Source organism: Ictidomys tridecemlineatus, chromosome 2 (genome assembly GCF_052094955.1).
Source record: "Ictidomys tridecemlineatus isolate mIctTri1 chromosome 2, mIctTri1.hap1, whole genome shotgun sequence".
Lineage (NCBI taxonomy): Eukaryota > Metazoa > Chordata > Mammalia > Rodentia > Sciuridae > Ictidomys > Ictidomys tridecemlineatus.
This window is the reverse complement of record NC_135478.1, coordinates 89,502,216-89,530,001: the sequence shown is the minus strand read 5'-3', so window position 1 is coordinate 89,530,001 and position 27,786 is coordinate 89,502,216. Positions and strand designations below refer to the sequence as shown.

General features: G+C 50.9%; 1 protein-coding gene across 1 annotated transcript in view; it reads left to right on the top strand.

Moving 5' to 3' along the window:
- The window catches only part of Ksr2 (kinase suppressor of ras 2), a 350,333-nt gene that overhangs the window by 138,368 nt on the left and 184,179 nt on the right, over positions 1-27,786 (top strand). Inside the window, exon 4 of the mRNA XM_021729336.3 lies at positions 4,630-5,143. Coding sequence (XP_021585011.1) covers positions 4,630-5,143 — 514 coding nt within the window. The remainder of the gene's footprint in view (positions 1-4,629; positions 5,144-27,786) is intronic.

Below are 27,786 nucleotides of genomic sequence, written 5' to 3'. Positions count from 1 at the left end.
TTGGAATCCCTGCTCGTAGGTCTTTGGGCTCTGCCCCAGGGATTCCATTGCTCTGCAGTGAAAGCCTGTTTGCTTGTAGATCTTTCTGGTTGGACTCTGAGCCTCTTGAGAGCAGGGGAAGACAGACAGGTGCCCAAACACAGGGGCTGGCACAGCCTGGGGACAGGTGGGCGGAGTCACGAGCACCGAGATGCTTCTGAAGGTGCTCAGGCATCTGTCCGTTCCTCTGTACCCCTGGGGTGGCCCGGGCTGGGGCTTCACTCACTTTGTCTCATGACTTGCTCCTGGCTCTGCTCTGATAATTGCTCAACAGTCCCCTGTGGCCTCCTCATCCTTTTCTGATTGAGGTAGCCCCAAGCAGGTTTCTGTTTCCTGGTTACCATAGAAGACCCCAAGACTCAGAGAGGTTAAAGAACTTGCCTAAGGTCACAGAGCTGGTCAGTGGTGGATCCCAGCTGGGTCCCAGTCCCAGATTCTTTCCATGTCACTCAGGGAGGGTGACGGATAGAGGGACAGCGTGCAGAGTGGTCTTGCCTTGAAGTAGAAGTGTAAGGTGGTTTAAAGAAAAAAACAACCCTTCCTTACACATGTTTTGCGTGGGCTCATCTGACAGCCTGTTCGTCCATCCTGGGCAAATACATCACTCCAGACCTCGCCGCGGGATGGAGAAGCTGTGTGGGCCTGAGTCTCTGTCCCGTCCCTGGCTCGCAGAGTTCATTAGCCTCACAGTGACAGGGCCACCAGCGTGACCAGGGCTGGGCTAAGCACGTAGCTTGTGCTCTTCCATTTATTGTCATCATAGTCCCCAAGGTTTTGTCCCCTGCTTCTCAGGGGATAAAACCAAGATTCAGAGAGGGTAGGGGAGTGTCCGCGGTCCCGTAGCCAGGAAGTGGGGCCGGCCAGACTTGAAGCCCAAGTCACCCGAGTTCAGAGCTGGCTCTGGGTCACTGGGAGGGAGTGTGCATACCTAATGGGGAGCAGAGATGGCCGAGGGGGGCCTGGACGGGGGAAGCGGAGGGTCTTGGTGAGAACGAGCCCTTGTTCCAGCGTCCCTTCCCATTGATCTCTGTTGGTCCGTGTGGTTGCCCCTGTGTGCCCTGGTCATCAGGTGGCCGAGGTCCTGGGTTCAGATTCTGGCAGCCGGTGACCACGCTGCCGTGACCTTGGGCCTTTTTCCTCTCGGCATCTTTGCTGACCTCGGTATCCTCATCTCCAAAACGGAGCTCAGCTCAGCTTTGGCCCTTTGTACCCAGAGTTACAAAAAATTCAGATTAAAAAAAAAGCCCTATTAAAATGGGAAGGGAGCAGACGATGACCCATGGATCTGTCTGGTGATTTTTATTTGTTTTTTTATATTTTTCTTAAAGAAAGAGGCACAGAAAGCCGTCTGGGGAACTCGGCAGCCGCACAGGGACCGTGGCTGTGGAATGACATGGCCTTTTCTCGTTATGTGAATTTGGGATTGTTTTTGGTGATGCAGATGTGATCCCAGAGTGAGTTGTTTTAATTTAAATGGGGGCAGAGAGTCCGTGGCCATGAAAGTGCATTGTAAACGGTCAGGCGAGCCGTACGGGGGCTCCTGTCACGTTGTCATAGCGATTGTCACCAAGGGGCTCCGCGTTGGAATCTTCCCTGCTCCACATCTCCTCCGGTGGCCCATCCCGGAGACCCGAGGCCGTTCCCTTCCCCGGTCCTGTTCCTCCGTCCCCACCAGCCTGTCCCCCAACCCCTTCCTTACCCATTCTTTTAAAAAAAAAATCATTGGCTTCATGATGCAGTTTTTTGATTGTCACCTCGTCGTCATCATACATGCAGTGTACACATAATGTGTCCTGATTAGAGCCGAGTATCCAGCACATCCATCGCCTTAAACATTTATCATTCCTTCGTGCTGGGAACCTTCAAAATCCCCTCCACGAGCTATTTTGAAGTATGCAATTAGTAGTTGTCAACCCGAGTTACCCGGCTGCGCTGCTGAGCCACGGAAAACCCTTCCTCCCGCCGGCTGCAGCCCTGCCCGGCCCGCCAGCCCCCACCTCCTCTCCTTTCTTCTTCTCCAACACCAACTTCTCCGCGTCGGTGAACGAGTGAGAACACCTGATGTCTGTCCTCCAGAGGTGCCCACTTCACGGTGGCTTTGCTGCCACCATCAATTTCAGAGCCAACATCATTTGTTACGTTGTCCCTGCAAAACCCTCTTATCGGACCCCCTTGTCCGTGCAGGGACCCCAGTGATCTTTGAGAAATGAATCTAACTGGGTCATGGGTCATGCCTCCTCCAACTCCCCAGACTTTCCATGGGGCTCGTGGAGGAGGGTGCCTTCGCCCCTGGCCTGGTGGGGCCTGTCTGTCACGGGTTCCTTCAGCCTTTTGTGGGGCCAGTAGTCACACTGTGGTCACACCCCGAGAAAACCACCTACTGAGACACATCCCCAGCCCTTTCTGTTTTATCTTTGAGACAGGGTCTCGCTAGGTTGCTTACAGCCTCACTAAGTTGCTGAGGCTGTCCTCAAACCCGAGATCCTCCTGCCTCAGCCTCCTGAGCTGCTGGGATTACAGGTCTGAACCACGGTACCCGGCACCGATGTGGTTTTGAAGCCTGGTACTTTGGTGCTCTCTGACCCTGATATGTTTCTATCTCAGCGTGGAGGATGAAGAAAGGCTGTATATTTGCTGCCCGAGAGTCTGAATCTTTAGGACAAATTTGTAGGTGTACCGTCAATAGGGTAAATGAGTAAAAAATGTTCATATGCTATTGATATGAAGGCTGGAAACCTCAATCTGTGTTCATTACAATGGGATTCTTTTGAAAAGTCTCCATCCTTCTAATAAACCTTCAGAAGTCTTAAAACAACCACCACAACAGCAATCCTTCCTACCGCCAGGCCTTTGTACCCGCTGGTGTGCCTGCCCCTGCCTGCTGACATGGCCATCCCCTTCTTGTCCTGAAGATGCCACTTCGTTAGATGGCATTCCCAGAGTTCTGCTGGTGTAATCTCCCACCTCCATTTTTAATTTCTTTCTTTCTTTTTTTGGTACCAGGGATTGAACTCAACCCCTGAGCCCCATCCCCAGCCCCATGTTATATTTTATTTAGAGACAGGGTCTCGTGGAGTTGCTTAGTGCCTTGCTTTTGTGGAGGCTGGCTTTGAATGTGCCATCCTCCTGCCTCAGCCTCCTGAGTCACTGGGCTCCCAGCCTGTGCCACCACGCAGGGCCCCATTTTTAATTTCTTAATAGACTTTTTAGATTGAGAAACTGTTTAGACTCACCACAGTTGCTAGAAATAACAGAGGGATCCCTGATACACTTTGCTTAGTTTCTCTCAATGGTAACATTTTGTAAGACTCTAATGTAACCAGGATATTGATTTCCATGCAATCCACTGATCTTGTTCAGATTTCCTTAGTTTTTACTTGCAATCTCTCTGTGTGTATTTTCTTCTATGTAATCACTGGGTGGATTCAGGTATCCAGCCCCATAGTAGAAAACGCTAGGTTCTGCACATCTCTGTTGCTGCTTTTCCCACAAATGCATCCATTTCTTCCTATTCCCCATCCCTAACCCCTGGCAACTAGCAATCTACTCTGCTTCTAAAATGTTGTCATTTCAAAAATGCTATGTTAAGTGGTCAGGCAGTGTGGCGACCCTTCTGGGATTAGCCTTTTTCATTTAGTTCAATCCTCAGTTTCCTTTTCTTGGCTGAGTACTATTCCATGGTGTGTCTGGACCACAATTGGTTATCCATTCACTGTCACCATACTCGGTTTATTATATCATTCCTTTTATTTCCCTGCCAGAGCTATAACTCCATGAAACGCTCCAGTGAGCAGGTCTGTTGGTGTGTCCAATCTCTGCTTCTGCAGAATAGAAGCCCTGGGGACCAGGGCTATGTCTTCCTGTCATGCCTTTTCCAAGCGTGGTACTTGGCATATCATCGGCATTTGGAGAATGTTTGTTGGACAGATGCTCAAATGAGCGCTCAGAAACATAGGTCCCAAGTGAGGGTGCATTGGGAAGAAAGCCATCAGGGAAGGACCAAGGGTGAGCTTTATTCATGTATCTCTGGCTGGGGTTAGGTGTTAAAATTGCCACTGAAGGTAAAGTTATCTTCAAAAATCCTTTCAGTCACCTTGACACTGTGGCTCAGCAGGCAACGATGAACTTAGTGCCATTCTGGGCCTTTGAGCTAGGAACCCGGTTTTCCAGTTTCCCAGTCCTGGGAAACCGTGGAAGAGGAGGATATTGAACGGGGGACGGTAAGATCAACAAGGGGGCTTCCTTCACTTCTTGGAGGGGCCAAGTGGGTTTGGTTGGATTTTGTAAATGTGCTTATGACGTAATACGTGTATGACATAATGAGCATATCAGACCCTATGCAGACGATATCACAAATATATAATGTAATGTCCCTATTACGGAACATGCACACGATGTGATCTGCAAGGGCGTAACTTGCCTATGATGGAACTAGACATGGGAGGTGCCATGCTGTCGCGTGGCCCGCTGGCCCACGTGATGTCATGTGCATGTGAGGTGACGTGCATGTGACGTCATGGCACATCCCCGGGAACTCATGGGCTTTCCCCTGGCTGACCCACCGTCTCTCTGCTCCTTTGTTCCACCCAGGAGGCAACCTTTCCAAGCAGGACTGGATCATCCAGTGGCCCACCCCAGAGACGGGCAAGGAGAACAATCCCGTGTGCCCTCCGGAGCCCGCCCCGTGGATCCGCACCCACCTCTCTCAGAGCCCCAGGGTCCAGTCCAAGTGTGTCCAGCACTTGTGTCACACCAGCCCCACGCCGGGGGCCCCCGTGTACACCCACGTGGACAGGCTCACCGTGGACGCCTACCCAGGCTTGTGCCCGCCGCCGCCCCTGGAATCGGGCCACCGTTCCCTGCCCCCCTCACCCCGCCAGCGGCACGCAGTCCGCACCCCACCACGTACCCCGAATATCGTCACCACTGTGACCCCGCCAGGCACGCCGCCCATGAGGAGGAAGAACAAGCTGAAGCCCCCGGGGACGCCGCCGCCCTCCTCCCGAAAGCTGATCCACCTGATCCCGGGGTTCACGGCGCTGCACAGGAGCAAATCCCACGAGTTCCAGCTGGGTCACCGCGTGGACGAGGCGCACACGCCCAAGTGAGTGCAGCAGAGGGGCTGCATGGGCGGGGCCTGAGCAGAGTGGGCATGGCCTGGGCTGTGTGGGCGGGGCCTGGGCTGTGTGGGCGGGGCCCGGACTGCGTGGGCGGGGCCCGGGCTGCATGGGCGGGGCCCGGGCTGCAAGGGGCTGTCCGGTGGCCCCAAGACTTGGGTTTCCCAGCTCCAGCAGAATCAAAAGTGGCTTTTCACTGAGAGTTCCAGAAAGTGGAATTTTCTAGAATTGACTTTTTTTTTTTTTTTAATGCTAGTAGTATTCTAGAAGCCTAGGGGCTAATTCTGACCTGTGGCCTGATTTTATAAATAAAGTGGATTGGAACACACCCCCGCTTCATGCCTTCATGAATGGTCTGTGGCTGCTTCCGAGTAACAACTGCAGAGATAAATATGAGCCCCAAAGCAAACTGTTTCCCATCTGGCCCCCTCCGGGAGAAGTTTGCTGTCCCTTACAGAATCTAGTCCAGGGACACCCCTGGAAAACAGGGTGCCAGCCGAGTTATTTGCCTTACATTTTCTGGGTGCCGATGAACATTAGAAAGAAAGAAGTGATACTGATTTTCACACGTCACTTAACCAAATATGTCAGAATACTGTTTCAACATAGAATCCATGGAAAATACTATTACTGAGATAGTCTTCTTTTCTCTACGGGGGTCTTTGAAATTCAGTGGGAATTTGGCTCCTGAGGCTCATCTCAGTTGAGGGTGAAGGGAAGCCCAAGGCATTGCCTTGGCCACCGGGAGCCAGGGAGCTGCAAGCTGAAGAGGAGATTCAAGAATTAGCAGATGGCAGCGTAATTCACAGGTCTATAGATGCAGCATCATTCAGTCGTAGGTAGGAAATTCTAATGCCTGCCACAACCTGGGAGAACCTTGAAAACAGTCTGCTAAGCAGTGCAAGAAGCTGGACATGAAGGTCCAATAGCGTGTAATTCACAGATGAGGTCCCCAGAGTCCTCATATCCTCAGACACAGAGGGAGTGCAGGGGTTGCCGGGAGCTGGCGGGAGGGCAGCTGGGAGCTTCTCTGTTGTTTGATGGGTACAGAGTTTCAGTTTGGGAGGAGGAGAAAGCTCTGGAGGTGCAGGTGGTGATGTTTGCACAGTGATGTGAATGTACTTCATGCCCCTGAAAGGGCACTTAAAAATGATTAAAATGGCAACTTTCATGTTATGTGTATTTTACGATTTAAAAAAGCAAAGAAAAAAGGGGTGAGGGAGCCTATCAGACAGTCCAGAAATCCGTTGAGGCCCCAAGAGTAAGTACTTCTGCTTTGCAGGCCAGAGTCCCTGCAGTTGCTCAGCTCCGCTGTTGGAGAAGCCAAGGAGCCAGGAAGATAGGCAGGCAAAGGGGCGGGGCTGTGTTCCAAGGAAACTTTATTTATAAGAGCAGGTGCCTGGCCAATCTGGCCTACAGGCCGAATGGTCTAGAGAGTGGATCTTCCTTCTAAGGTGCTGGGAAGACCAAAAATCAATTTAAATGGAAGACTTACGTGACTTTAGCAGGGTCATCCGAGCTGCCTGGGGGAACCTAAGGTGGAGACCTGGCACGCTCGTTTGGAACCTCAGATTTTGGAGCAGAGAGGCCAGACACTTTTCTGATGGCAGTTGAGTTTGATCTTCTTGGTTTTATGAGAGCAACAGAGATTGGGGGCTGCTGAGGCCTCCAGGCCAGCAGGCTGGGGAGGGTCCCCTGAGGGCAGGGGGCGTGGCTAAGGGAAGGTTGTGGGGCGTCACCTGGCTTCTGCTGCTCCCTCTCTGCACCTCCCTTACCCCTTCCCGGGGCGCATCACGAAGTTAGGTGGACCCTGGTCAGCCAGCAGAGCCGCTGGACCCATAATCTTTTAAATCTACAAGGTGGATTTTAAGCGCTGGTTCACCTTGTCTGAAAATGCTGAAGAACCCCCTCCCCAAAGTCTTACCCATTAGCGCGGCCACCTTCAATGCGTTTTGGAAATTATGCGTCAGGATTCAGGGTGGGAGCCGCGCCGTCGGGGTTCTTCTGTCCAGTGAGCAAACTCAGCCCTTCAAGGCCAGCAGCTCCAGGACCCACCTCTGGGGATGCTGAGGCTTATGGCAAGGAAGCCGCTCAGGGGAGGAACACAGGGGTCAGTTTGGTGAAGTGGATAGTGCTGTGGAACCATCTGGCTTGGGACAGTGACCCCAGGTTCACAGGGCACCGGGGCACCTGGCCTTTGGGTGTTTGGGGGTAAAAAAAACCCAAGAGAGGTGTTCACTGGGTTGAGTGCGACTGGTCCAGTTGGCATTTCCCTGCGTCTGAGCTGATCCTGGTTCTGGCGGGAGGTAGCCTTGGGACCTTGGATTTGACCTTGCTGAGGCTCCGCTTTCTCGTCTGTGCACTGGAGGGTTGGGTACGTTTATGTTTTTCAATCTGAGCTTATGACCTCTTAGTGGATGGTGGTGAGCAGCCCTTAAAATATGAAACAGACTGGCCCAGAGTAGAATACATGGCATGTGTTGCGTGTGAAAGGTGTTAGTGTTGTTTTGTGAAGTTGTTCAAATGACCTACCAAATATAGGACTCTGTGGGTGGAGCTGTCTTTCATTCAGTCTGGTTTCTTCCCTCCTTCTGCCCCAGGGGCTTGCTGCCCAGTGTGGTGCTAGCCCCTGACTCTCAGCCACCTTTGTTTCAGAAGGCACAGGTCTCTCCCAACAGTACTCCTTGTCTTTCAAAACTGTTGGTTCCTGTGAGTTTCCGAGCACCCGGTGGAGGTCCTGGGTTGGAGGGAGCCTGGGTGTAGATCTTCTGTGGCTGGCGCTCTCTGGAACAGCACGGTGGCGTTTAAGATGGTCTGGTTGCGTTTCAGTGAGGTCTCCAGGAGTCCCACAAGGGCCTTCTCAGTGAGCAGAGCAAGAAAACCAGAAAACATCAGCAGCATCCGGAAGCCGGTCTCCCTGGGAGCCTGGCTGCCCAGGTGTGTTGGCAGACGAGCCGCAGCCGTGGTCCTAATCCAAACAGTTCTCAAAGACCAGCTTGCTTGCTTCTGTTCCTTTTCTTTCTTTCTTTCTTTCTTTTTTTTTGTTTTTTGGCATTTGAGTTTCAGTCTGTGGTTTTACACTCCCCTGGCACTACTAAAACACACACACACACACACACACACACACACACACACACACAGCTTTATTTATTTTTTTCTAGTGACAGTAATACCTCCTTATGGAAGTTTAAACAACTTAGGAAATATTATCAGGGAAATGGAAGGTTTCTATTGCTTTTCTCGTTTTCTGTGCCTGTATCCAGCGTGCACATAGAGCATGGATTTCCAAAAGGTGAAATCACCCCTTCCGGGGGCAAAAATTGGTTGTTGGGGGAGGCAGAAGATCCGGATGTTACTGTAGTTTGTGGTCCCCTGAAGAGCTGGAGTATCAAAACAGGTCAGATAGAGTTGATCTGTGTCATTACATTTAAAATATACTTTTATTTACTTAGTTTTTTATTAATTAGTATCATTTTAATCATACCTATCTATTTATAGGGTACAGTGTGATAATTCAGTGCATTATACAACATGTTATGATCAAATCTGGGTAGATAGCATTTCCAGCTTTTCAAATATTTGTTTTTCTACTTTTAATCGACACATGATAATTGTGCATACTTGCAATAATCAAGATATGGAATCAAACTAGATGCCCACCAGCAAATGACTTGATAGAGAAAATGTGGCATATATATATATATATATAAAATGGAATATTACCCAGCCATTAAAAAGAATGCTACTTATCATTTTTAGCAAAATGTGGCATTAAAATTTCACTGGGGGTCGGAGATTGAGATGAAGACAGAAAAAAAAATCTGTTTTAAAAGGGATCTAAAGGGAGCCTAATGAAACACCAACATAGATCTTTGAATAGAATCCTAGAGACCCAGTTAGATATAGACACAGGGACCTTCCAAGAATCTCCAACATTTCTGCCCAATAGTCTACATTCTTTGATTTCACTCTGGCTTGTGGCCACCTGATCTGGGAAGACCACCACAGCATCTTTACAATTAGCTCTTTCAAAAATGAAGAGAGAGCCCTCGCAAAGATCCTGGCCACCTTGACCCTCATCCTAAGGATCCCAACCATGGCTGCATTGCCAGATGACGAAGCCCTGAGCAGTTCTTAGTGTGCAATGATGTGCAGGTCTTCACATTCCTCCCTCTGCCTGTGAGACCAAGGACTCACTCTTTCCTGTCATAGGATATAAAATGGCTAAGTTGTATCTCTTTAAACAGAATCATTTTATTATTTTTTAAACTGGATCATTCTAAATGCATAGGAGCCCAGCATGAAAAAGAAATTCTATTGTAAATCTTGTGTGTGTGTGTGTGTGTGTGTGTGTGTGTGAATTTTTCTTAAAGATTTATTTCAACTTCAATTTTAATTCTGGAAGTAATTCCCAGATACATCTTTATTTGGAAAATACAAGTAATGTAAAATGTAAGCAATAAAAAGGTAAAATTCCACCCCCGCCCTTGCTATAGAGAACTGCTATTACTACTTTGATCTGATCTTCCCGCACCCTCTTCAGGTTTCTGAGTGCAGGGGTTACAAATCTAGTTCCCTTTCCTCATAATTGGAGCCACACTGTCCCTTAGCTAATGTGACTGGCCTTTGCTGGTCGTGCATAAACATGAATGTTGCATTTATGATCTTTTCACCGTTCACTCCTTTTAGAAGTTCCCCTGTTTGTGCCAAAGCTCATCTAGAATGTTCTTGGTGCCTGTCTCTTGCTTTTTGACCTCGATCTGGTCTGAGCCGTTTCGTGGGTGGAGACCCTTCTGGGGCGGTGTGTCAAAGCCTTGGGCTGCTGGAAGCAGGGAGAACCAGGCTGGATAGAAGGTCCCCCTCCCCCAGCACTCACAGGCTTCCGACTCCCTACGTGGTCCAGGCTAAGTTGTCTGTCGGAGGCTTGTGGGAGGAGGGGCTTGGTGGAACAGATTCATTATGTAAATCAGATTTCAGGAGAGATCTTTTTGCCTCTGTTAGAAAAGTAATTATGTGCCAGCACTTAAATTTACCGGCACACACCTACAGATCATTGTGCTAATTATCACAAGGAACGCTCGTGTATTTATGAGGGCAGGAGGAGAGCCAGGGGTTTGCGGATCGTGGCATATTCATTAAAATCCCAGGGCTTCTGATCTGCCCCTGCAGCGTTCCCTCTCAGGGCCCAGGAAGCGTGGAGACATGCTTGACATCAGATTGACCCCGAGGACGAGGTCAGCCCGGCAGCTCTTCTGTCACCCACAGGGGACCATTCTTCTGTGCCCCTCACTTCCAAGTGGCAATTTCAAGTACAAATGGACGAGACCCACATTAAGCAGGTGCCTGAACCAGCCCGGCTTAGGGGACATTCGCTCTTGTAATGACTCCGTCAGTCTAGCTCCCAGGGTCCCTGTCAGGGCTGGGCCTGGTTATGACAGCAGTGCCACCGCGGACCCCCAGAGCTGTGGCTTCCTTGGCAGATATCACAGGTTCATACCAAGAGCTCCCCATCAAAAGCAGCCTACCCACCAGAGGCAGCTCCCCTAGGAGCCGTGTGGCCTCTGTTTTAGTCGGCTTTCTCGCTGCGGTGACTGAAAGACCCCCCAGAACATTTGTAGAGGAGGAAAAGTTTATTTGGGGGCTCACGACTTCAGAGGTCTCCATCCACAGACAGTAGGCTCCATTCCTCAGGGCTGGAGGTCAGGCAGGACATCATGGTGGAAGAGGGTGGTGGAGGGAAGCAGCTCACAGGGTGATCAGAAAGTGGGGGGAGGGGAGAGAGAGAGAGAGAGAGAGAGAGAGAGAGAGAGAGAGAGAGAGAGAGAGAGAGAGAGAGACTCCATTCTCCAGATACAAAAATATAGACCCCAGAGCCATGGCCTCTATTCCCACCTCCTGCAGCCACACCCACCCCTCCAGTGACCCTCCCTTCATCCCTATCAGGGGATTAATTCACCAACTGGGTCAAGACTCTCACAACCTGGTCACTTCTCCTCTGAACTTTCTCACCTTGTCTCACACGTGAGCTTTGGGGACACCTCCCCTCCAAGCCACACCCCAACCCTCTAACACAGCGACATTTCTTCTTTATCAAGAATTGACGGCATCCGAGCTAGAAAGAGCTCAAGCTCAAGTTGTCCTGCAGAAGAGGAGAATGTGGTGAAGAAGAGAGGCTTCACCCACAGCTTCGTTTCAACAGTCTCGTCACGTGGACTTGTTGATTCAGGCTAAATTTCTTTCTGTGGTGGGGTTCCAACCCAGGGCCACATACCTATTAAGCAAATGCTCCACTAGGATTTATCTGAGCCAGCCATGTCTTTGATAAGGCCTTCCCTGCTTTGGAGAGTGTACATAAACGTAGATAGGGATGGGTACACGTTTGTGTGCCTGCAAACATCACACAGGATATGATCATTTCTCATAGAACTCATGCTGATGAGAAATCTTTTGTTATATTCTGTGGTTAGTTTGCTTAAGAAACTTCTCTGCAAGCTCCGTGACCCGAGTCCTGTGGGAGACTCGGGGTGCGGCTTGTATCTGCCCTCTCGGGGGCTGTCCTCGGGGGCCATGGTCTTCACACTCTGGGACTCAGACTACCGCAGATGACTGTCAGGGGCACGGACCCAGGGCAACTCTGAACGTTCAAAATTAAGTCCATACTTTAGTGTCTTTAGGAAAAAAAAACAAAAATGTAACTGAACCTCAGATCCACTGCTGTGTGTGTTGCCGAGATGAAGCTTCAAAAAGCCCACTTACAGGGACAGTTTGTAAATAAGGTTGTACTTAGCAGGACCGAGGTGCCCCAAGTTCAGAAAGTCCCTCCTGAAAGTCAGATTCACACCACAAAAGACTGGATTGAGTTTCCCAGTGAGGAGGGAATCCACTCCCAGGGCTGCAGGGGTGCAACGCTGTGTTTGGAGATGCTGGTGTTGCTGGGGGACCCGGTGTCTCCTGAGTGTCTCCTGAGCACCGATCCCCGCTCTTTCCCCTGAGCCCAGAGCTGGGTTCTGCACAGGGAGGTCCTGTGTCCTCTCTGGAGGAAGCTCGTGGGAACGTCCCCTCTGGAAATTTCCCTTTGTGAGTTTTAAAGGTTCTCGGATGAGACGAGGATGGGCTGGGACTGTTCAAAGGGAACAGGAGTTCAGCAAATGTTTACTGGGTTCTCAGCATGAGTCGGGGACTTGGAGATGCGCTGGGGACCCAGGGGTGAATGTGGCGTGACCCCTGCCATGAGAGGAGACGCGTGAAGAGATGGAAATTGCTCTAGTCATCTGGAAAGTGCTAGAGTCCTAGAGGTGGGGCAAAGGCAGAGGTGACAGGTGTGACCACCGTCCATTTTCAAACAGAAAAGAGTGTTTATTTTCCCTGAGCAGAAAGGAAAGCCAAAGCAAATACGTGACATGAGGTGACATTTTCATAGGATGTCATAGGATGTGTTTGAGCTGGGTAGACATTTCAGCGACCACTTTGATCTGACTTGAGCATGGTTGAACGACCAAGGCCAGAGAGCTGGCATCCCTGGTGCGTGTAGGCCAATTGCCGCAGTCCTTTCGGGCGGGGGACATTCTTGGAGGATCTCAGTCTGACTTTAGAATCCTTCTCAACATAACACTGGGAGAGTGCTCTCAATTCATCAAAATGGGTGTGTATGGGAGGCTGAGGCAGGAGGATCTCGAGTTCAAAGCCAGCCTCAGCCAAAGACAGACGCTAAGCCACTCAGTGAGACCCTGTCTCTAAATAAAATATAAAATAGGGCTGGGGATGGGGGCTCCGTGATGGAGTGCCCCTGAGTCTAATCCCTGGTACACCCCCCACCCTAAAAAAAAAAAATTGGTCTGTTCAATGACTCTGATTTCCCTCTTCCCCAAAGTCCTCAATTGTATTGATTAGAATACTTTTCTGTTCACGGTGGGAGCGTGACTTAGAATATGAAACAGAGAGGGGAAGGAAAACCAGGCGGAGAGTCTTAAACCTATTTCCTGGCTGCAATTCCAGGGCACCCTGTGGTGTTCTGGTGCTCTGAGGTCCCCCTATGTCATGCAGCAGTGTCCTCCTCCTGGCCTCGTTGTTTACGAAAACCAGGGGCTGCTGAGCCACAAATGGAGTGTCATGCTTTGTGTGGCCCTGCTCTCTTGAATGCATAATTATAGTTATTGTTATGAACATAATGAAAGGAAGACAATTAGAATGAGTCTCAGGATCGAGGCTCTGGCAATGAGAGGTGGACTTGTGGGCAGGCAAAAGAGCAGCAGCGTTCCCTGGGGACCCCGAGTAGAATTTATGGTTTCTTTTTGTCTTTCTTTGTGGCGATCTTGTTGAGTTTTTGCTTTTCTCTCTCTTTCTCTTTCTCTCTCCCTCTCTCTCTCTCTCTGATTTGTTACTGGCAGGCGCCAGCCTTCTGGGAGGGAATGTCACTCGGCTTCCAAATTAAATGCCCCCCGATCCAGTTCACTCCAGAGGGAGGTACGTTGCTGGAAAATGCAGCTCCCTGTTTTGATATCTGACCTCTTTAATGGAATTTGAAATGGACCTTCTAGTGTGATAAATGGGGAGCCATAAAAATTCCTCCCAGGGCCAGCTTCTCCACTGTGCTTGGGCTTGTAGATGGCGATTTGAGTCATAGGGGCAGTTGTCCAGCACTTTGAAATGAGGTAATGGGAGCCAGGGGAGGTGAGCTCTCAGCCTGATGTGGAACAGTCACCCCGAGACAGGCAGGATCCAGTGAGGGGACAGCCGAGCCCTGGAAATGCAGCCAGAAACTGGTGGCCATGATGGTGAAGCTATTCAAAGCCACATGAGTAGCCTCCACCACAAAACAGTCAAGACCATCTTTAAATAGGGGACCCCCCCTGCTCTCTGCTGGGTCAGGGGCCGGTCCTGGGTCTGCCCGACAGTACCATCAGGCCTGCCCAGCGCTCGGTACCGATCATTGTAAATTCCACTGTACTCCAGGTGGGAGCATCTAATGAGTGTGTTTCATTCCACAAACTTTCGTCTTTGGTGCCTCTGAGATGTCCAGGGGCTGTTGGAGAATCTTGGGGCCCTGACTTGCAGAATCCAATCTTCCTAAGGAGCTCAGATTCTAGCAGAATCAGAACCAAGACACCAGTTATAACTCAGCATGGAAAGGGCTGGGAAGGGGAGGATGGCTTAAGACATCCCCAGGACCCGGGGTTGACACACTACCTGGAGGAACTGCCATCTAAGACAGGGGCGGGCCAGCTCCGGGGTAAGGGGACAGGGAGCTCATACACCAGGCTTTCTGCAGCCGCCTGGGCTCCGTGGCGTTTGCTCAACTCTTCCGTTGTAAACACAAGCACTCACAGGTGGTGTGCCAATGAAGGGCTGTGGTTATGTCCCAATAAAACTTTATTGACAAAAACAAGTGTCGGGCCGGATTTGACCTGGGGGCTGACGGTCACCAACGTTGGCTGTGCGAGGAGACCTGAAGGGAGGGTGAGTTGGCCAGGCAGAGAGAGAGGACGTGTGCAGGCAGGACCAGAGCGGAAGCCTGGGCGCTGGGGCTGGTTTGCAGCTGGACCGTGGCTTGCGTGTGTGGTTCGGGGCGGGGCAGCAGGGGAGGATCGGGCAGGGGCTCTTGGCAAGTCCGGGTTTCTCCTGAGGATGGCCCTCCGGAAGGGCTTGTGTGGAGGGCCTTGACCCCTGCGTCATCTTAGCCTTGTGTTTTGGCCTCAGGGCTTCAGTCCAGCGGCTCTGAGCCCTCTCCTTCCTCTGTTCCATAATTAATTCTTGCAGGTGTGACTGGGCCTCCCGGGACATGGCCGAGGGGGGCTCTGGTGATACGGCTGAGTGGAAGTCAGTGGGAGGAGCTGCTCCTGGAGGCTGATGGCAGGAGAGGGAGCCCCGGACCCTCTTCGGGTGCCACTCACTTTCCCGCGTGCGTCACCTTCGATGGCCTTCTGGCCCAGGGCTCCCCCTGGGGCCCCGCTAGGACCATGTAATTTAAAAGGAACGCAGCTGGGGCCTGTCTGGTTGCTGGTAATGAGCCCCCTGCCCCCCCCCCCGTTTCCCCTTAGGCTGGAGGTATTTATTAACTCAAATTAATAGAGGAAGAATAAAAATATTAAGCACTCTCTGGGCCCCCAGCCGGGCCCCCCAGCACCGTGGCCAGGCCCCCGGAAGCCCTGAGAGCAGGCGAGGTTAATTGTCCGCAGCGCTGCTTAATGACTTTCAGGAAGCAGATGTGGAGTGGCCCCTTCCAGCACCGAGGTGTTTGGGGACTGTCCTTTGTACCTGAGGAAGGTGGCCTTTCTGTGACCGTCTTCTAAACTCGGCATGTGGCCTATGGCTTCGTGGACCCAGAGTTCAGTCACCAGCTCGGGCTGGGATGTGCCCGTCCCAGCTGTGACATCTCAGGGGACCCGTGGTCGGTACCAGCTAGATTTCGCTCTCCAGGATTTGGAAACTGAAAACATTTTACTGTCATGGGAGTTGAACGGGGATAGTGAGATACTCATCCTCTGCCCCGGGAAGGTCCAGGTTGATTTTCTTTCATCATCCGTCTCATCGGAGGTCTGTGAGGACTTGGGACATTTTGGCACAGCTTTTTGGTCAGGGACTCAGCCTGGCAGGAAGGTTGGTTTGGATTTGTCCTGGTTCTAACAGGCATGAGAGGGAGGCTCGGCCTTGTGCCTGTGCCTGTGGTTGTCCTTGCACCGCACTGACCCTCACCCCTGTCTGCCCCTGGCTGCACATCCTGTTCACAAAGTTGGTCATAAAAACAGAGACAGCTGGCATTTACCGCATCTTCCCACGTGATGGGCTCGCTGCTAAGTGACAGCTGAACAACGTGGTATCCGCTTAAATCTGTAAAGGAGGTCTACTGCCATCCTCCTGTTGTAGTGAAGGACATGGAGCCGTAGGAAGCTTCCAGAACTTGCCCAAGATCCCATCTCCTTACTAAGAGGCAAACTGCCCCCTGTAGACCAAATCCGGCCCTCCATCTGCTTTTGTAAATAAAGTTTTATTAGAACACAGTGGCATCTCTTCATTTACAGGTTCTCTGTGGCCGTGTTCACGCTACGGTGGCAAAGTTCAGTCATCGCCGCAGACACGGCATGGCCCTGGGAGCCTGGAATATTTACTGTCTGGCTCTCTCAGAAAATTCCTGGAGACTCTCATCCTAGCTGAAAAGTGACAAGTGTGATACACACCTGGGTCCATCTGACCCAGAGGCTGAACTCCTGACTGTCCCTGTGCTGGGAGGTCTCCACAGTGAACGTTTCCAGGTCTGCCACTCTTCTGGGAAGTGGGCTTCAGGTCCCTCTGTTTCCCTGTCTCCAGTCCTGTGAGTTCTTTGAGAGTAGGGACCCTCTCTTACTCCTTTCTTTTACTTCTCTGCTTAAACCAGCACTGAGTGCATGGTTAACGGCACCATAAATGTTTATTGTGTGAATGAATGAAGAGAACGGTTTCCCCAGTTGTAGAATCCAACTTCTCTGGTTCAAAGAAAGGGCAATAGAAGTTGCTGACAGGGACCTCATTTCTATAATCCTTTAAGGTAGAGATGAGCTGGCTGATGGCACCTGCAGCCTCCGGTCCATCCCTGGTCCTGCTGGGCAGAAATCTGGAAGCATGGGGTTGGAGCCAGGGGAGATGTTCTTTATCAACAAATCTCTTAGAAGCTTCCTGACCTGCAGTTGGGAGTCTAACATTCCTAATGCGCTCTTTATTGTCAGAGGCATGTAATGCTCGTAACCCCATGGCAAGCCAAGCCTGGGATGTGAATTCGTGGGAACCCTTCCCCAGGGCAGCTGCCATAAAAGCACAGAGGGGCGTGCTTTCATGGAGTCGTCAGGGAGTTCCAGGGAGAGGTGAATGCAGGGCCTCTCGGGTTGCAGACTCTGCAAGGTTGCAAACTCTCTTTTCTGCAGTCCTGGCATTTGACAGAACTCTTCCCTGTTCCTTGCTGCTCATCCTCCTAGCAGAGCTTTGAAGTGCGAGCTGCTGGCTGCATGTCACAAAGGGAAATTGGCGTCTATTGAGCACCAGTTCCTTAGGCGGCTACCACCCTCCATTTCTCATATGAGGAAATGTGGCCCAGGGAGCCCAGGTCGGGAAAGTCTTCACTCCAACTCTGGACTCTCTGATGCCAACGTTAATGATTCTGACCTCTCTCCAGATTTGCAGCCGCCGCCTGGCCTGGGTTGCTTGAGGGCAGGGGCAGCACAGAATCCCCTGGGCGACTCCTTCCCGACTGAGCTCCTCTGTGTCTGCCCTTGGCTCAACCCAAGTCCCCAGCGTCACGGGAAATGAGGGCTCAGTGCAGACTGGGCGCCAGACCCCGCACGGACGGCCCTTGGCCTTGCTTGGCCAGTTTCATGGTGCTGGGGGATCTCGTGATGGCTTACCCAGGCACACACTGTTCTGAATCTCTCTCAGTGGTCCATTTAAGTTTTTGAGAATATTCTTGAAGGGGGAGGAGGCTGGAGGCTCTCTGGGAACCACAGGGGCCTCTCAGAAGTTAATGTTCCGTCCCAGGTTATAATGGCCAGCAGCTGGGTTGTCTGCTCTAGCCAATTTGCTGTGAGAAGCTCTGCAGACTTGGCATCCTGTGAAGAATCTGTGAGTCTGCTTAACTGTGGCCTTGAGCTCCAGTGTCACAAAAAAATGACAAAACTTGCTGGAGGAGGGACGAAGTGACAGGTGTGTTGGCCTGTGGGTCTGTTTCTCATCGGACCCTCGCCTTCTCCCTCCGTTTCCCCGATCTGCCCCTTAGCGCTGTGAAAGAGGAACCTGCCTCTCAGATTTGCCTTTCTTGTCTCTTTAGCTTTATTTGCCGTTTGAAAAACGGAGACAGAATTTTGATACAATAAAGCCACACAGATTTTTAAGTTCAGTGGGTTTTAATAAACATGCATCCCCAGGTACCTGCCTCCCCAATGGAGACAGCACTGCTCGCCCCCTAGAGTTCCCCCCTGCCCCCCTCCGGTCACCTCCCCAGAACCCCGAAAGCAACCACTGTCCTGAATTTTATCGCATGACTTCGATCTGTTCTAGAATTTCATGTCAATGGGGTATGTACTCTTTTTCACTCAACATGCTGTTTTGGAGATCCCTCCACGGGTGGTATCAGTGTATTCTTTGGTATTATTTTCTTACTACAGGTTGCTAATGTTTCACTGTGTGAATCTGCTACCATGTATCGATCCTTCTTCCTTGTATGAGTTTCCTGTGGCTGCTGTAACAAAATAGCATAAATGTGGTCACTTAAAAACCACAGAAGTATATTATCTCAAAACTTGGAAACCAGAAATCCCAAACTGGGGTGTCTGCAGGGCCCTGCTTCCTCAGATGGTTCTAGGGGTGGATTCTTTCTTATCTCTTCCAGGGTTGGGGGGCGCCCTTCAATCCTCCAGGATCCCTGACACGTAGCTGTGTGATTGCAAACTCTGCTTCAGCCTTCACGTGGCTTTCTTCCCTTGTGCTCCTTGCTCTTTTAAAGACACCCCGTCATTAGCTTTAGGGCTCACTCTAATCCAATACGACCTCATCTTCACTTGTCTGTGAAGACCCTGCTTCTGAATAAAGTCACAGACGGGCGTGGTGGTGCACACCTGTAATCCCAGTGGCTCGGGAGGCTGAGGCAGGAGCATAGCAAGTTCAAGGCCAGCCTCAGCAACTTAGCAAAACCCTGTCTCAAAATAAAAATATAAAAAGGGTTGAGGATATGGCTCAGTGGATAAGTGCCCCTAGGTTCAATCCCTGGTAACCCCCCCTCCCCAAATAAGGTCACAGGTACTGGGGTGTGTGTTTTTTTGGGGACACAATTAACCCTCTCTACTCACTTGGATGGATGTCTGGAGTGTTTCCAGGTGGGGGCTGCTGAGAATCCACCTACATCTGCTATGGACGCTCATGTACAGGTTTTCTTTTTGTGGACACCTGTTTTCAGGCCTCTTGGGAGAATATCTATGAGTGGAATCCACGGGTTTTAGCGCATGGATTCATCTGCTCTATGAAAAGCCACTGAGCTGTTCTCAGAAGGGCCCCCCCCCTTCCCAGTACCATGATCAGGAGGAGAGGTCAGGGGCTCTTCTCCAGTGGTCCTCTGCATGGGCCAGTTTTGTCCCCTAGGCAATGTTTGGAAATAGTCCAGGACATTTTGTTAGCCATAACCTGGGGGGTGGTGATGCCAAGGGGCACAGACCATGGTTCTGCTGAACGAGACCAGCGAATGGGACAGTCCCCGGGATGCAGCCACGCAGCCCAAAATGCCAAGGGCACCAAGGTCAAGAAGCCCCGCTCTGGGTCCTTCCTACCACTGATGTTCAGACTTCCTCATTCTGCATGATTTAAATTAACTGTGGTTTGAAGCCGTGCCTCGTTGTCTGTTAATTTCTCTCTCTAATGACTAGAGCTGTTGAGCATCCGTCTGTGGACTCACCGGCCATTTCTGTGTGTGAACTATCCATTCAGATCTTTTGTCTTGTCTTCCAACTGGGTTATTGATGGTGTTGCAGGTCGTTTATCAGCTGTGCATTTTGTGTAAATTCTGCCCACCCCCCCACCAGGTGCACCTTTCTTAACTACTTTTTTATGATTGTCTTCCAAAGAGCCAAAGTTCCAATTTTCATGGCGTCCAATTTATGGTTTCTTTCTTCTGTAACCTGCCTTTTGTGGTCTAGAAGTCTGTCAAGCCCCTACCCACATTCCTGTTTTCTTCTAGAAGCTGTAGAGTTTTCACTTTTATGATGGCTTCATCTCACATTAATTTTTTCCTATGACCTATGGCAAGAGTTGAAGGCTTAATATTTTCCACATGAACCTCCGATTTTTTTTTCCAGCACTATTTGTTGAAAAGACTATCCATTCCCCACAGAAATACCAGGTATCTTGGCCAGATAGGAATCGGCCATGTCTCTTTCAAGAGACTCCCTTTATGTTGCACCCATCGATTTGCCTCTTGTGGACAGACCACGCTGTCTTGATGACGATAGTCTCTCTGACCTTCTGACTCTTCTTCTCTTATCTCTTTGTTTCCCCCCCCCTCCTTTGCTTCTCTTTCATTGGGCTTGGGGTGAGTGCAATTGAGAGAGAAAAAGTAAGCTAGCATCACCTTCTCTTGTGTGTTGAGTGAGTGAGAAGTGATTAAGTCAGAGATAAAAGGCACTTTGCCTGTCTGTTCTTGTTTAACCAGTTTTCTTGGTCCCTGCTTGCTCTGAGAGCATCCTATCTAAACAGATTGGTGAAGCCTGTTTCTCCCCTTGTCTCTGACTCTTGAAATCCCTCCCTCCCACCTCTGAGTCTTCCTGGAATCAACAGAGAAAGGTCGTGTTTCTTCTGCACTAAAGAATGACTCACCCCAGTCAGGGCTGAACACCCACCAGCCACCATTGCTGCAAGGCATGGACTCCTTGTCTGTGTTGATGATTTCTGCTGTTTATTCTTGGTCTGTTCTTGGGCATCTGGCTGAGGATGCTGATGGTGTCCTGGGGTTGCAGACCCCCTGTCCTGTCCCTTTGAGGAGGCTCATGCAGCAGCTCAGAGTTGCCTGCAGGTGGGGGTGGGGAGCGGAGGAAGGCTTTTTTTAAGAGGCTGATGACCTAGAGAAGAGGCTTGCTGTGTAGCCACCAGCAGCAAACCCACCTAAAGCTCCACACTGCTCCAGGGCTGAGTGGGAGGATGCTATTGCCCATGGCATCCCTATTTAGGAAAGGTGCAGGGTTTTGGATTTGCAAATGGCCCCTCTCTAGGGTACCTGCTATCTTGGTATCCAAGGAGCCTTGGCAACTTATTTTCAGGTGCAGTTTGGAAGCCATCCATGAACTCCTACTGCCCCCACCCCAAACATATTTTGTTTATAAAAGCAACTTGAAATCATGCCAAGAACCGGGGTTCAAGACAGCTTGAGCCTAAGGTACTTATGTAATCAAATTTGAGGATTTTCTCGGTTTCTCTTCTAGTCCTTCAGTGTGAGGGATACACAGTAAGCATCGTTTTACATAAGTTAAAAAAAAAAAACAACAAAGCCTTGTTAGCTTTTTGTTAAAAACTAAATTTTATTATGAAATGGTTTAAGGTTCCTAAGAGGCTGTGGTACAGGACCTCTTTTGTACCCTGCACCCAGCTCCACGAGGCGACGGCATCTTACGTAACCAAGCGGGTTGTCAAAACCAGGCAAGGGACACTGGAAAAATACTGTTGACTCAGGTACCGGTCTGATTGGGATTTCAGTAGCATTTACATCTTCGTGGATATTATTTTCTTAGCTTTTTTTTTTTAACAATAAGAATTTTATTATTGAAAAGATGACCTGTACTGCCCTGGGTTTGAATCCCCGCCGTGCCACTTAGCCTTGGGATCACGGTGACTCACTCAGCCTCCTTCTGAGCCTGGCTTTCTACCTTGGTAAATTGGAGATGATGATCTCTCCCTCACAGGATTATTGTGACATTTACATCATTTATGTAAGCGTCGAGGGACCGAAACCCATTTCGATAGGTTTATTGAAAAGTCTAAACGTGTTGAAGTCTAAACAGGAAAGGATCGGGTTACTTTCCCTTTAACTGGGATATGTGGACTGTGTCCTCCCATGAATGGCGGCTTGGATGGATCCATTCACCTGGGGTTGGCAGGACTTGCCGGCTGTCCTCGTGTGCCTGGGGTTTGGTCTCGTTCTTCCATGGAGGGTGGGGTCCGTGTAAACGGTGGGTATGGTTTTCTTGGGCTTATCATGACAGCCCCCTCAGAGGGGCCCCCTGTCCCATTGACTCCACAGATGGATCACTTTTGGTCCCTTTGCTGGGGGCCACTTGGAGATAGAGAACTCCCACCCGTCCATTATGCCCTGGCCTTCCCCTGGAGCTGTGGGAACAAGTGGGGCCTTTCACACAGTCTCTGAGGGAGAAGAGACCTGGGATGGAGGAAGAGGTACCCCATTTCCTCTCCAGGCCCCCCATTTCTGTGTTCAGTTATCGGGTCATCTCCCACCTGTGGAAACATCTCCACCTGCACTGTCCAGTGGGAGCTGCTGGCCACACCTGCCCATTATCTAAATTTAGACTAAATAAATGCAATTAGACATTTGGTCCCTTAGTTATACCCGTCTGACTGCTTGTGGCCAAGAGTCCTATGTGGTCAGTGGCCACCATATTGGATGACACTGAAATAAAACATGTTCACTATCACAGAAAGCTCTTTTGGATGCTAGACTCCCTGTCTTATCGGTCTCAATCTCTTCCCGCTTCTATCTTTGTGGTAGCGCCAGGGGGTGGCTCAGGGATCCATGGTTGAGCATAGTTTCTACTTAGGAAATGGCATGTCCGTGGTCCCCCGGGAGAGAAGAATGTCTCCTCTTGGTGGATCCCATTCTCCCCAAAGGTCTACGCCCTCCAAAGATCAAATCCAAACCCTCATCTTCATCTACAGACTGGAGATCCCGTGGCAGTGGTTATTGGGATGTGGACTGACCCTGCCCCTCTTTGTCACCCTGTGGAGAGGAGTCTGTCCCCAACTCCCACTGAGGGGCAGCTCTCTTTAGACAGTGGAGCTATGTGTGGCTTTTGTTTTAGCTTTGGATCTCGACCATCATTCTAGGACAGTAGAAGAATCCCCCGGGATATCCTAGGGACACTGTCATCATGAATTCCGACCCCGTAACCTTCTGCGTTTGTCTACAAATATCGAAGCAGGGCACCTTTCATTTCTCATCCACATCCATGAATGGAAGCTCCTCGTAGCCTAAGTGTTTCCCCGAATTCTGATTCCAACTCGAGTTTCCGTTTCCAGGGGGGCACGAGGCATCGCCTTGACGTTGTTGGTTCTCGGGTGGCTCCTCTTTGGAGAGTTCCGTCGCCTCAGGGCTCTGGGTTACGGGTGGCACGGTTGTGAGCACTTGGGTGCATCCGATTCCTCACCTTCTCTCATTTCTTTAGAGAACTTTCCCCAGATGTGGGGAATGGGATGGAGCCCCTGGGCCTAACTCAGCCAAAGCTTAACCCCCACCCCAAGTGTGGGTCCCAGGACTGCATGGGACCTAAAAGGATCTCTGGGCCACTTGTCTCTGCCACCTGTGTTACATACACAAATCCCCCCTCCCCACAGCCTCAGGGACTCTGCCAACGATCTTCCCTCTGCCTGGGTCCTCTTTTCTGGATCCTCCCTTTCTTTTTGATTGATGTCAGTTTTCCCCTTCGATCTCGGGGCTCGACTCAAATGCCGCTTCTTCTAGAAGCCTTTCTCACCCCATCACCTTCCGCTGGGTCAGACTCCCTTGGCAAGGACCGGGCCCTGCTCTTTTTCACCAGAGCCTCTGTCAGGATGTGAGATTGGCCGTTTCTTAGGGTGACAAGGTCACTCAAGGTTGAGCCTTGGTGGAGACTCGGTGGAGCGCTCCAGAGCTTGTCCGGTGAACGCTCGGCATGGACCTTTGAGGTTTGTTGAAGGAATAACGAAGTCCTCTGCAGACTGAGGGTGTCAGTCGGGGTGCCTGGGCTTTTATCAGCTGGGCCTCTGCTTCATATCACCTCAAATAGCTCCTCTTTGGGCCTGGGACCAGAGTCTGTGAGCGGGCTTTGTGGGTGTGTGTGAGCAGCGCGTGTAAAGCGTGCTTGGGAGGGAAGGTGGTGGGGCCACAGCGTGCGGCTGGGGTGGAGCTGAGCGCTGGAGGGTGCATAGCCCCCCCCCCCCCCCCCCCGTGAGATCCCAAAGATGGTGATAATGATAATAGCTGTCAGCCTGGGTGACCATCGAGGTCTTTGGGACACCTGCTTCCCCTGTGGCGGATGGCACTTCCCCATGCAGGGCCTGGCTCTGCAGGGCTCAGCCCGTCTGCAAGAGTTCCACCCTGTGCTTCTTGCAGCAGTTTGTCCCCAGTCTGAAGAAGAGTGGGGGAGGAAGGGGGCGCCACCTGCCACCTCTCTCCTGGAACTTTCAAACTTCAGAGAGCTACTGGGTCCCTCTGTCCTCAGAGAGGGAGTGACCGAGGGGCAGAGAGGGGCCGGGAGTGATGCTGGTGGGGTCCCTGCAGGTGGACAGGGACACTAGGGGTGAGAAGAAGCCACACACAGACCTCAGATGCCTCCAAGAGTCCTCTAGTCCCAGACTTTGCCTGTTGATATCGTCACACAAGACAAAGGCAGAAGCAGCTGGGGAGACTGTCTTATTTTGGCTGCTTGGTTATTGGAATTTTTTGCTTTAAAAAAATGACTGTGCAATTAATGCGCTTCTTCTTGTAGCACGTGCAAACCCTAATACCTAAGAGAAAAGAGGTTCAAATGGGTGAAGAGGGCCTCGTTAGTGTGAGATGAGTGGCAACTGAGGTTCAGGGTCAATGAATCACAGTAGGGAAGGGTGGGGAGTGGGGCTCACGGGTATGACCGTCCCCCACCTGCAGGGGGAGCCACTCCAACTGTCTGGCTGACTGTCCCCACATGGAGAGCAGGTTCTGAATTGTCCAGTTTATCAAGAGGAGGGAAAGGTGAGGGTTTCTTTTTATTGGAAATTCTCCTATTTTTTTTTAAAAGGTCACTGATGACTTCAAATATATACCTGGTGTGACCCGAGTCAGTGGATCTGCTGCTCAGGGGTAACTTGGCAGGTCACCACTTTAAACCCTACAAAGCCATTTTCCTTAAACCCCACCAAAACAGAAACCCCACCAGGTCTGCTGCTGGGTGGGAGGCCGGGAGGTTGGAATTCTTCTCTTGTGGGGAGACCAGGAGGTCAAGGCACTGGGCCCTGGCAGGGCTGCTGTTGGCGGGTATAATCAAGCCACGTGCAGAAGAGGCCAAAAATGGTCCCCAAGGTGTGGGTGGCCGTTTGCTTTCCCCACAGCTGGCTCATTCATCATCCTGGCAGGGCCCCCGGCTCGGAGGGCAAAGCTGGGCTTCTGAGGTCACGGGCTTTGCTTCTGGTGAGCGTATGTGTGCCTCGGTTTCCCCATCTGCCCATGAGCTGCTCCAGGGCTGGCTGAGGAGTGCCCAGGGCCAGGAGTCAGAGTAGAGGTGGGCGTCTCCTGGTGACACTCCTACAGGGGGCTTCTCTCAAGTCACAAGAATAAAACCTCAAAGCTACGTTAATTGAAAGGCCCATAATCCGATTCTGGATCATTCCAACTCGGCTGAGACTTCATAATCCCGAGCATCTCTTCCCCTCCACAGACTGGGCCACGGAGTTTCAGCCAAATGGTTCCAGAGCTGGGGACTCTCTCCCCATCCTCTGCAATCCCTGTGACGTTAAGAGAGACTGCATTTAATTCATCGTCTAGGTACAGCCGATTTTGAGCACTCTAGGCAACGTGCTGTTAATCCAGGTGGAGTTTCTAGTTAATTGAAAGTCACAAAAATAAATTCCTTTCAAAATGCACTGTCCTTGACCTTTTTTCCTTGATTAAATCATAATTAATCAGGCTTTTCCCACAAAATGTGTTTGTTGGGGTTTTTTGGGGGTGTGTGTGTGCAGGGTTACTGGGGACTGAACTCAGGGGCACTCGGTCACTGAGCCCCACCCCCAGCCCTATTCTGTATTTTATTTAGAGACAGGGTCTCACTGAGTTGCTTAGCACCTCACTGTTGCTGAGACTAGTTTTGAACTCACGATCCTCCTGCCTCAGCCTCCTGAGCCCCTGGGATTGCAGGTGTGCGCCACCGCGCCCGTCTTGTTGGCTTTTTTGATGGCAAAGTTCTTCTGGATGGTTAGCTTCAGATACAGTTGGATCTAGGTGCTTAAAAAATGTCAAAGGAACCCCGCCTCCACCTCTTGCTCTCTCAAGGTGCCACATGCAGCTGTGGTCAAGAGGAGGCTGCCTTGTTTCCCTGGGCATCATCATTATTTGAAATGCCATCCCCAAAAAAGGGCGAGAAGGTGGCCGTCACACCAACTGTGGTGACTTTGAGGACTCCAGCAATGAATTTGTCTCGCTCAACCCTTTAGGTTTTGAAATTCTGAAAGCCGCTTGGGAGGAGAAACCGACAGGGACTTCAAAAGTCAGAGCATGAGGATAGAAGTTGGGAAAGGAGGAGCAAGTGGGGGGATATGTCCAGGCCCCGGTAAGAGAGGAGTGAATCACAGGAAGGTGGAGAAAGGAGCCGGAAGCTCTTGTTCCAGAACAGCTTTCTCTGGGGCTCTGCCACAGCCAGCGTCTCACTGGAGCTGCCCCCCAGTCCCGTGTGGCGGGCGGTCGGGTCAGAGATTCTTGCATTCATCTGTTACATAAAGAAACTGAGACCTGCGGAGGTTAATTGCCTGGATCAAGGGTCAGAGAGCTAATTGGGACCAAGTTGGGGAGTGGCGCTCGGCCCCCTCCACCAGCGCCACCTGACAGACCAGGAATGCAGATGGCTTGGTGTTAAAAGTTTTTTAGCAGCTGCATTAGGAAAGGAAAAAGAAACCGATGAGATTGATTTCAATCATCGAATTCACCCAATAGGTCCCCAGATATCATTGGAGCGTGTCACCAATTTAAAAAGTCGTACTTGGCATTCTTTTTTTCCGTAGGCCAGCTCCCAAAGGTCTGGTGTATGATCTGCCTAGTTCTTTGCCATTCAGGACAGCTACATTTTAGAGGCTCTCTAGCCACATGTGGCCGGGGGCTGCCGATCCGACGGCACCGTCTAAGCCCTGCTTGGCGTAGAGAGTGGAGCCACACTTTGGAATCAACTCTTCTGGGTTTAAGTTCATATAACCATTGAGCATCTGTCTTGTGCCAAATGCCGAGGCCCTAGTAGCAAATGAGAAGGAAGTTATCCCTGCCCGCCTGGAATTCATGTGCTTCCTGGGGAGGCTGACACCCCAACAAATTTGCAGTGAGATGCAGTAATTTCCAAGAGTTCAAAGTGCCCCTGAAAGAAGGAAAACTGGATTGGGATTGAGAATGTTAGAGAGGTCATGGAGGGTTTTTTTTTGTTGTTGTTTTTGTTCAAGTGAAGTTGAAATCAGAAAAATGACCACGGGGAGAGTAGGTGTAGGGGAAGGGACGGGGGAGCATGTTTCAGGGAGAGAGAAGACACGTGCAAAGGCCCTGAGGCAGGAAAGCTCTTGCATGTTCCAGGAACTTAATGAAGACCATTGTGGCCACAGTTGTCAGAAGAATCCTCAGCAGGGCCTCACGTAGGTTAGGCTGTCAATGAATGTTTGTTGCATGGACGGAAGGACGGATGAATAGATGGACAGATGTTTGGATAGATGAAGTGTGCATTTGTTGTGCATTGCCAGGGGCTCCTGATGTGCTACTTCAGGCCGAGTTGAATAGGCTGAGTTGAATAGTCGTGAGGGTGCTGCAAGCCCGGAGAGTCCAAGATATTTAGTCTCTGGCCCTTTACAGAAAAAGTTCACTAATCCATAAAATGGGAACAGCGATGACTTCTTCAAACGATTGTTATTGGGATCAGGTGGGATGGATGCCCTTCTTTTTGGTGGAACACTCAACCCAGGTGACTTTTATCCCCTAGCGCTCTGTCCCCCCAATCCTGCACTGGTGCTCCTCGTCCCTCCTAGCTCTCAAGTGAAATGGGGGATTGGGTTTCCTCTCTGGGTCCCTCTGGAATGTGGCATCTTGTTGGGGGGGAGGGGTGGGAGGCAGGGGGAGCGGCTCACAGCTCAGGGATCCTGGGTGCTGGACCGTGGGCTGCTCCAGGGGTTTCACGACTGTTAATCCCAGCTGTGCTCC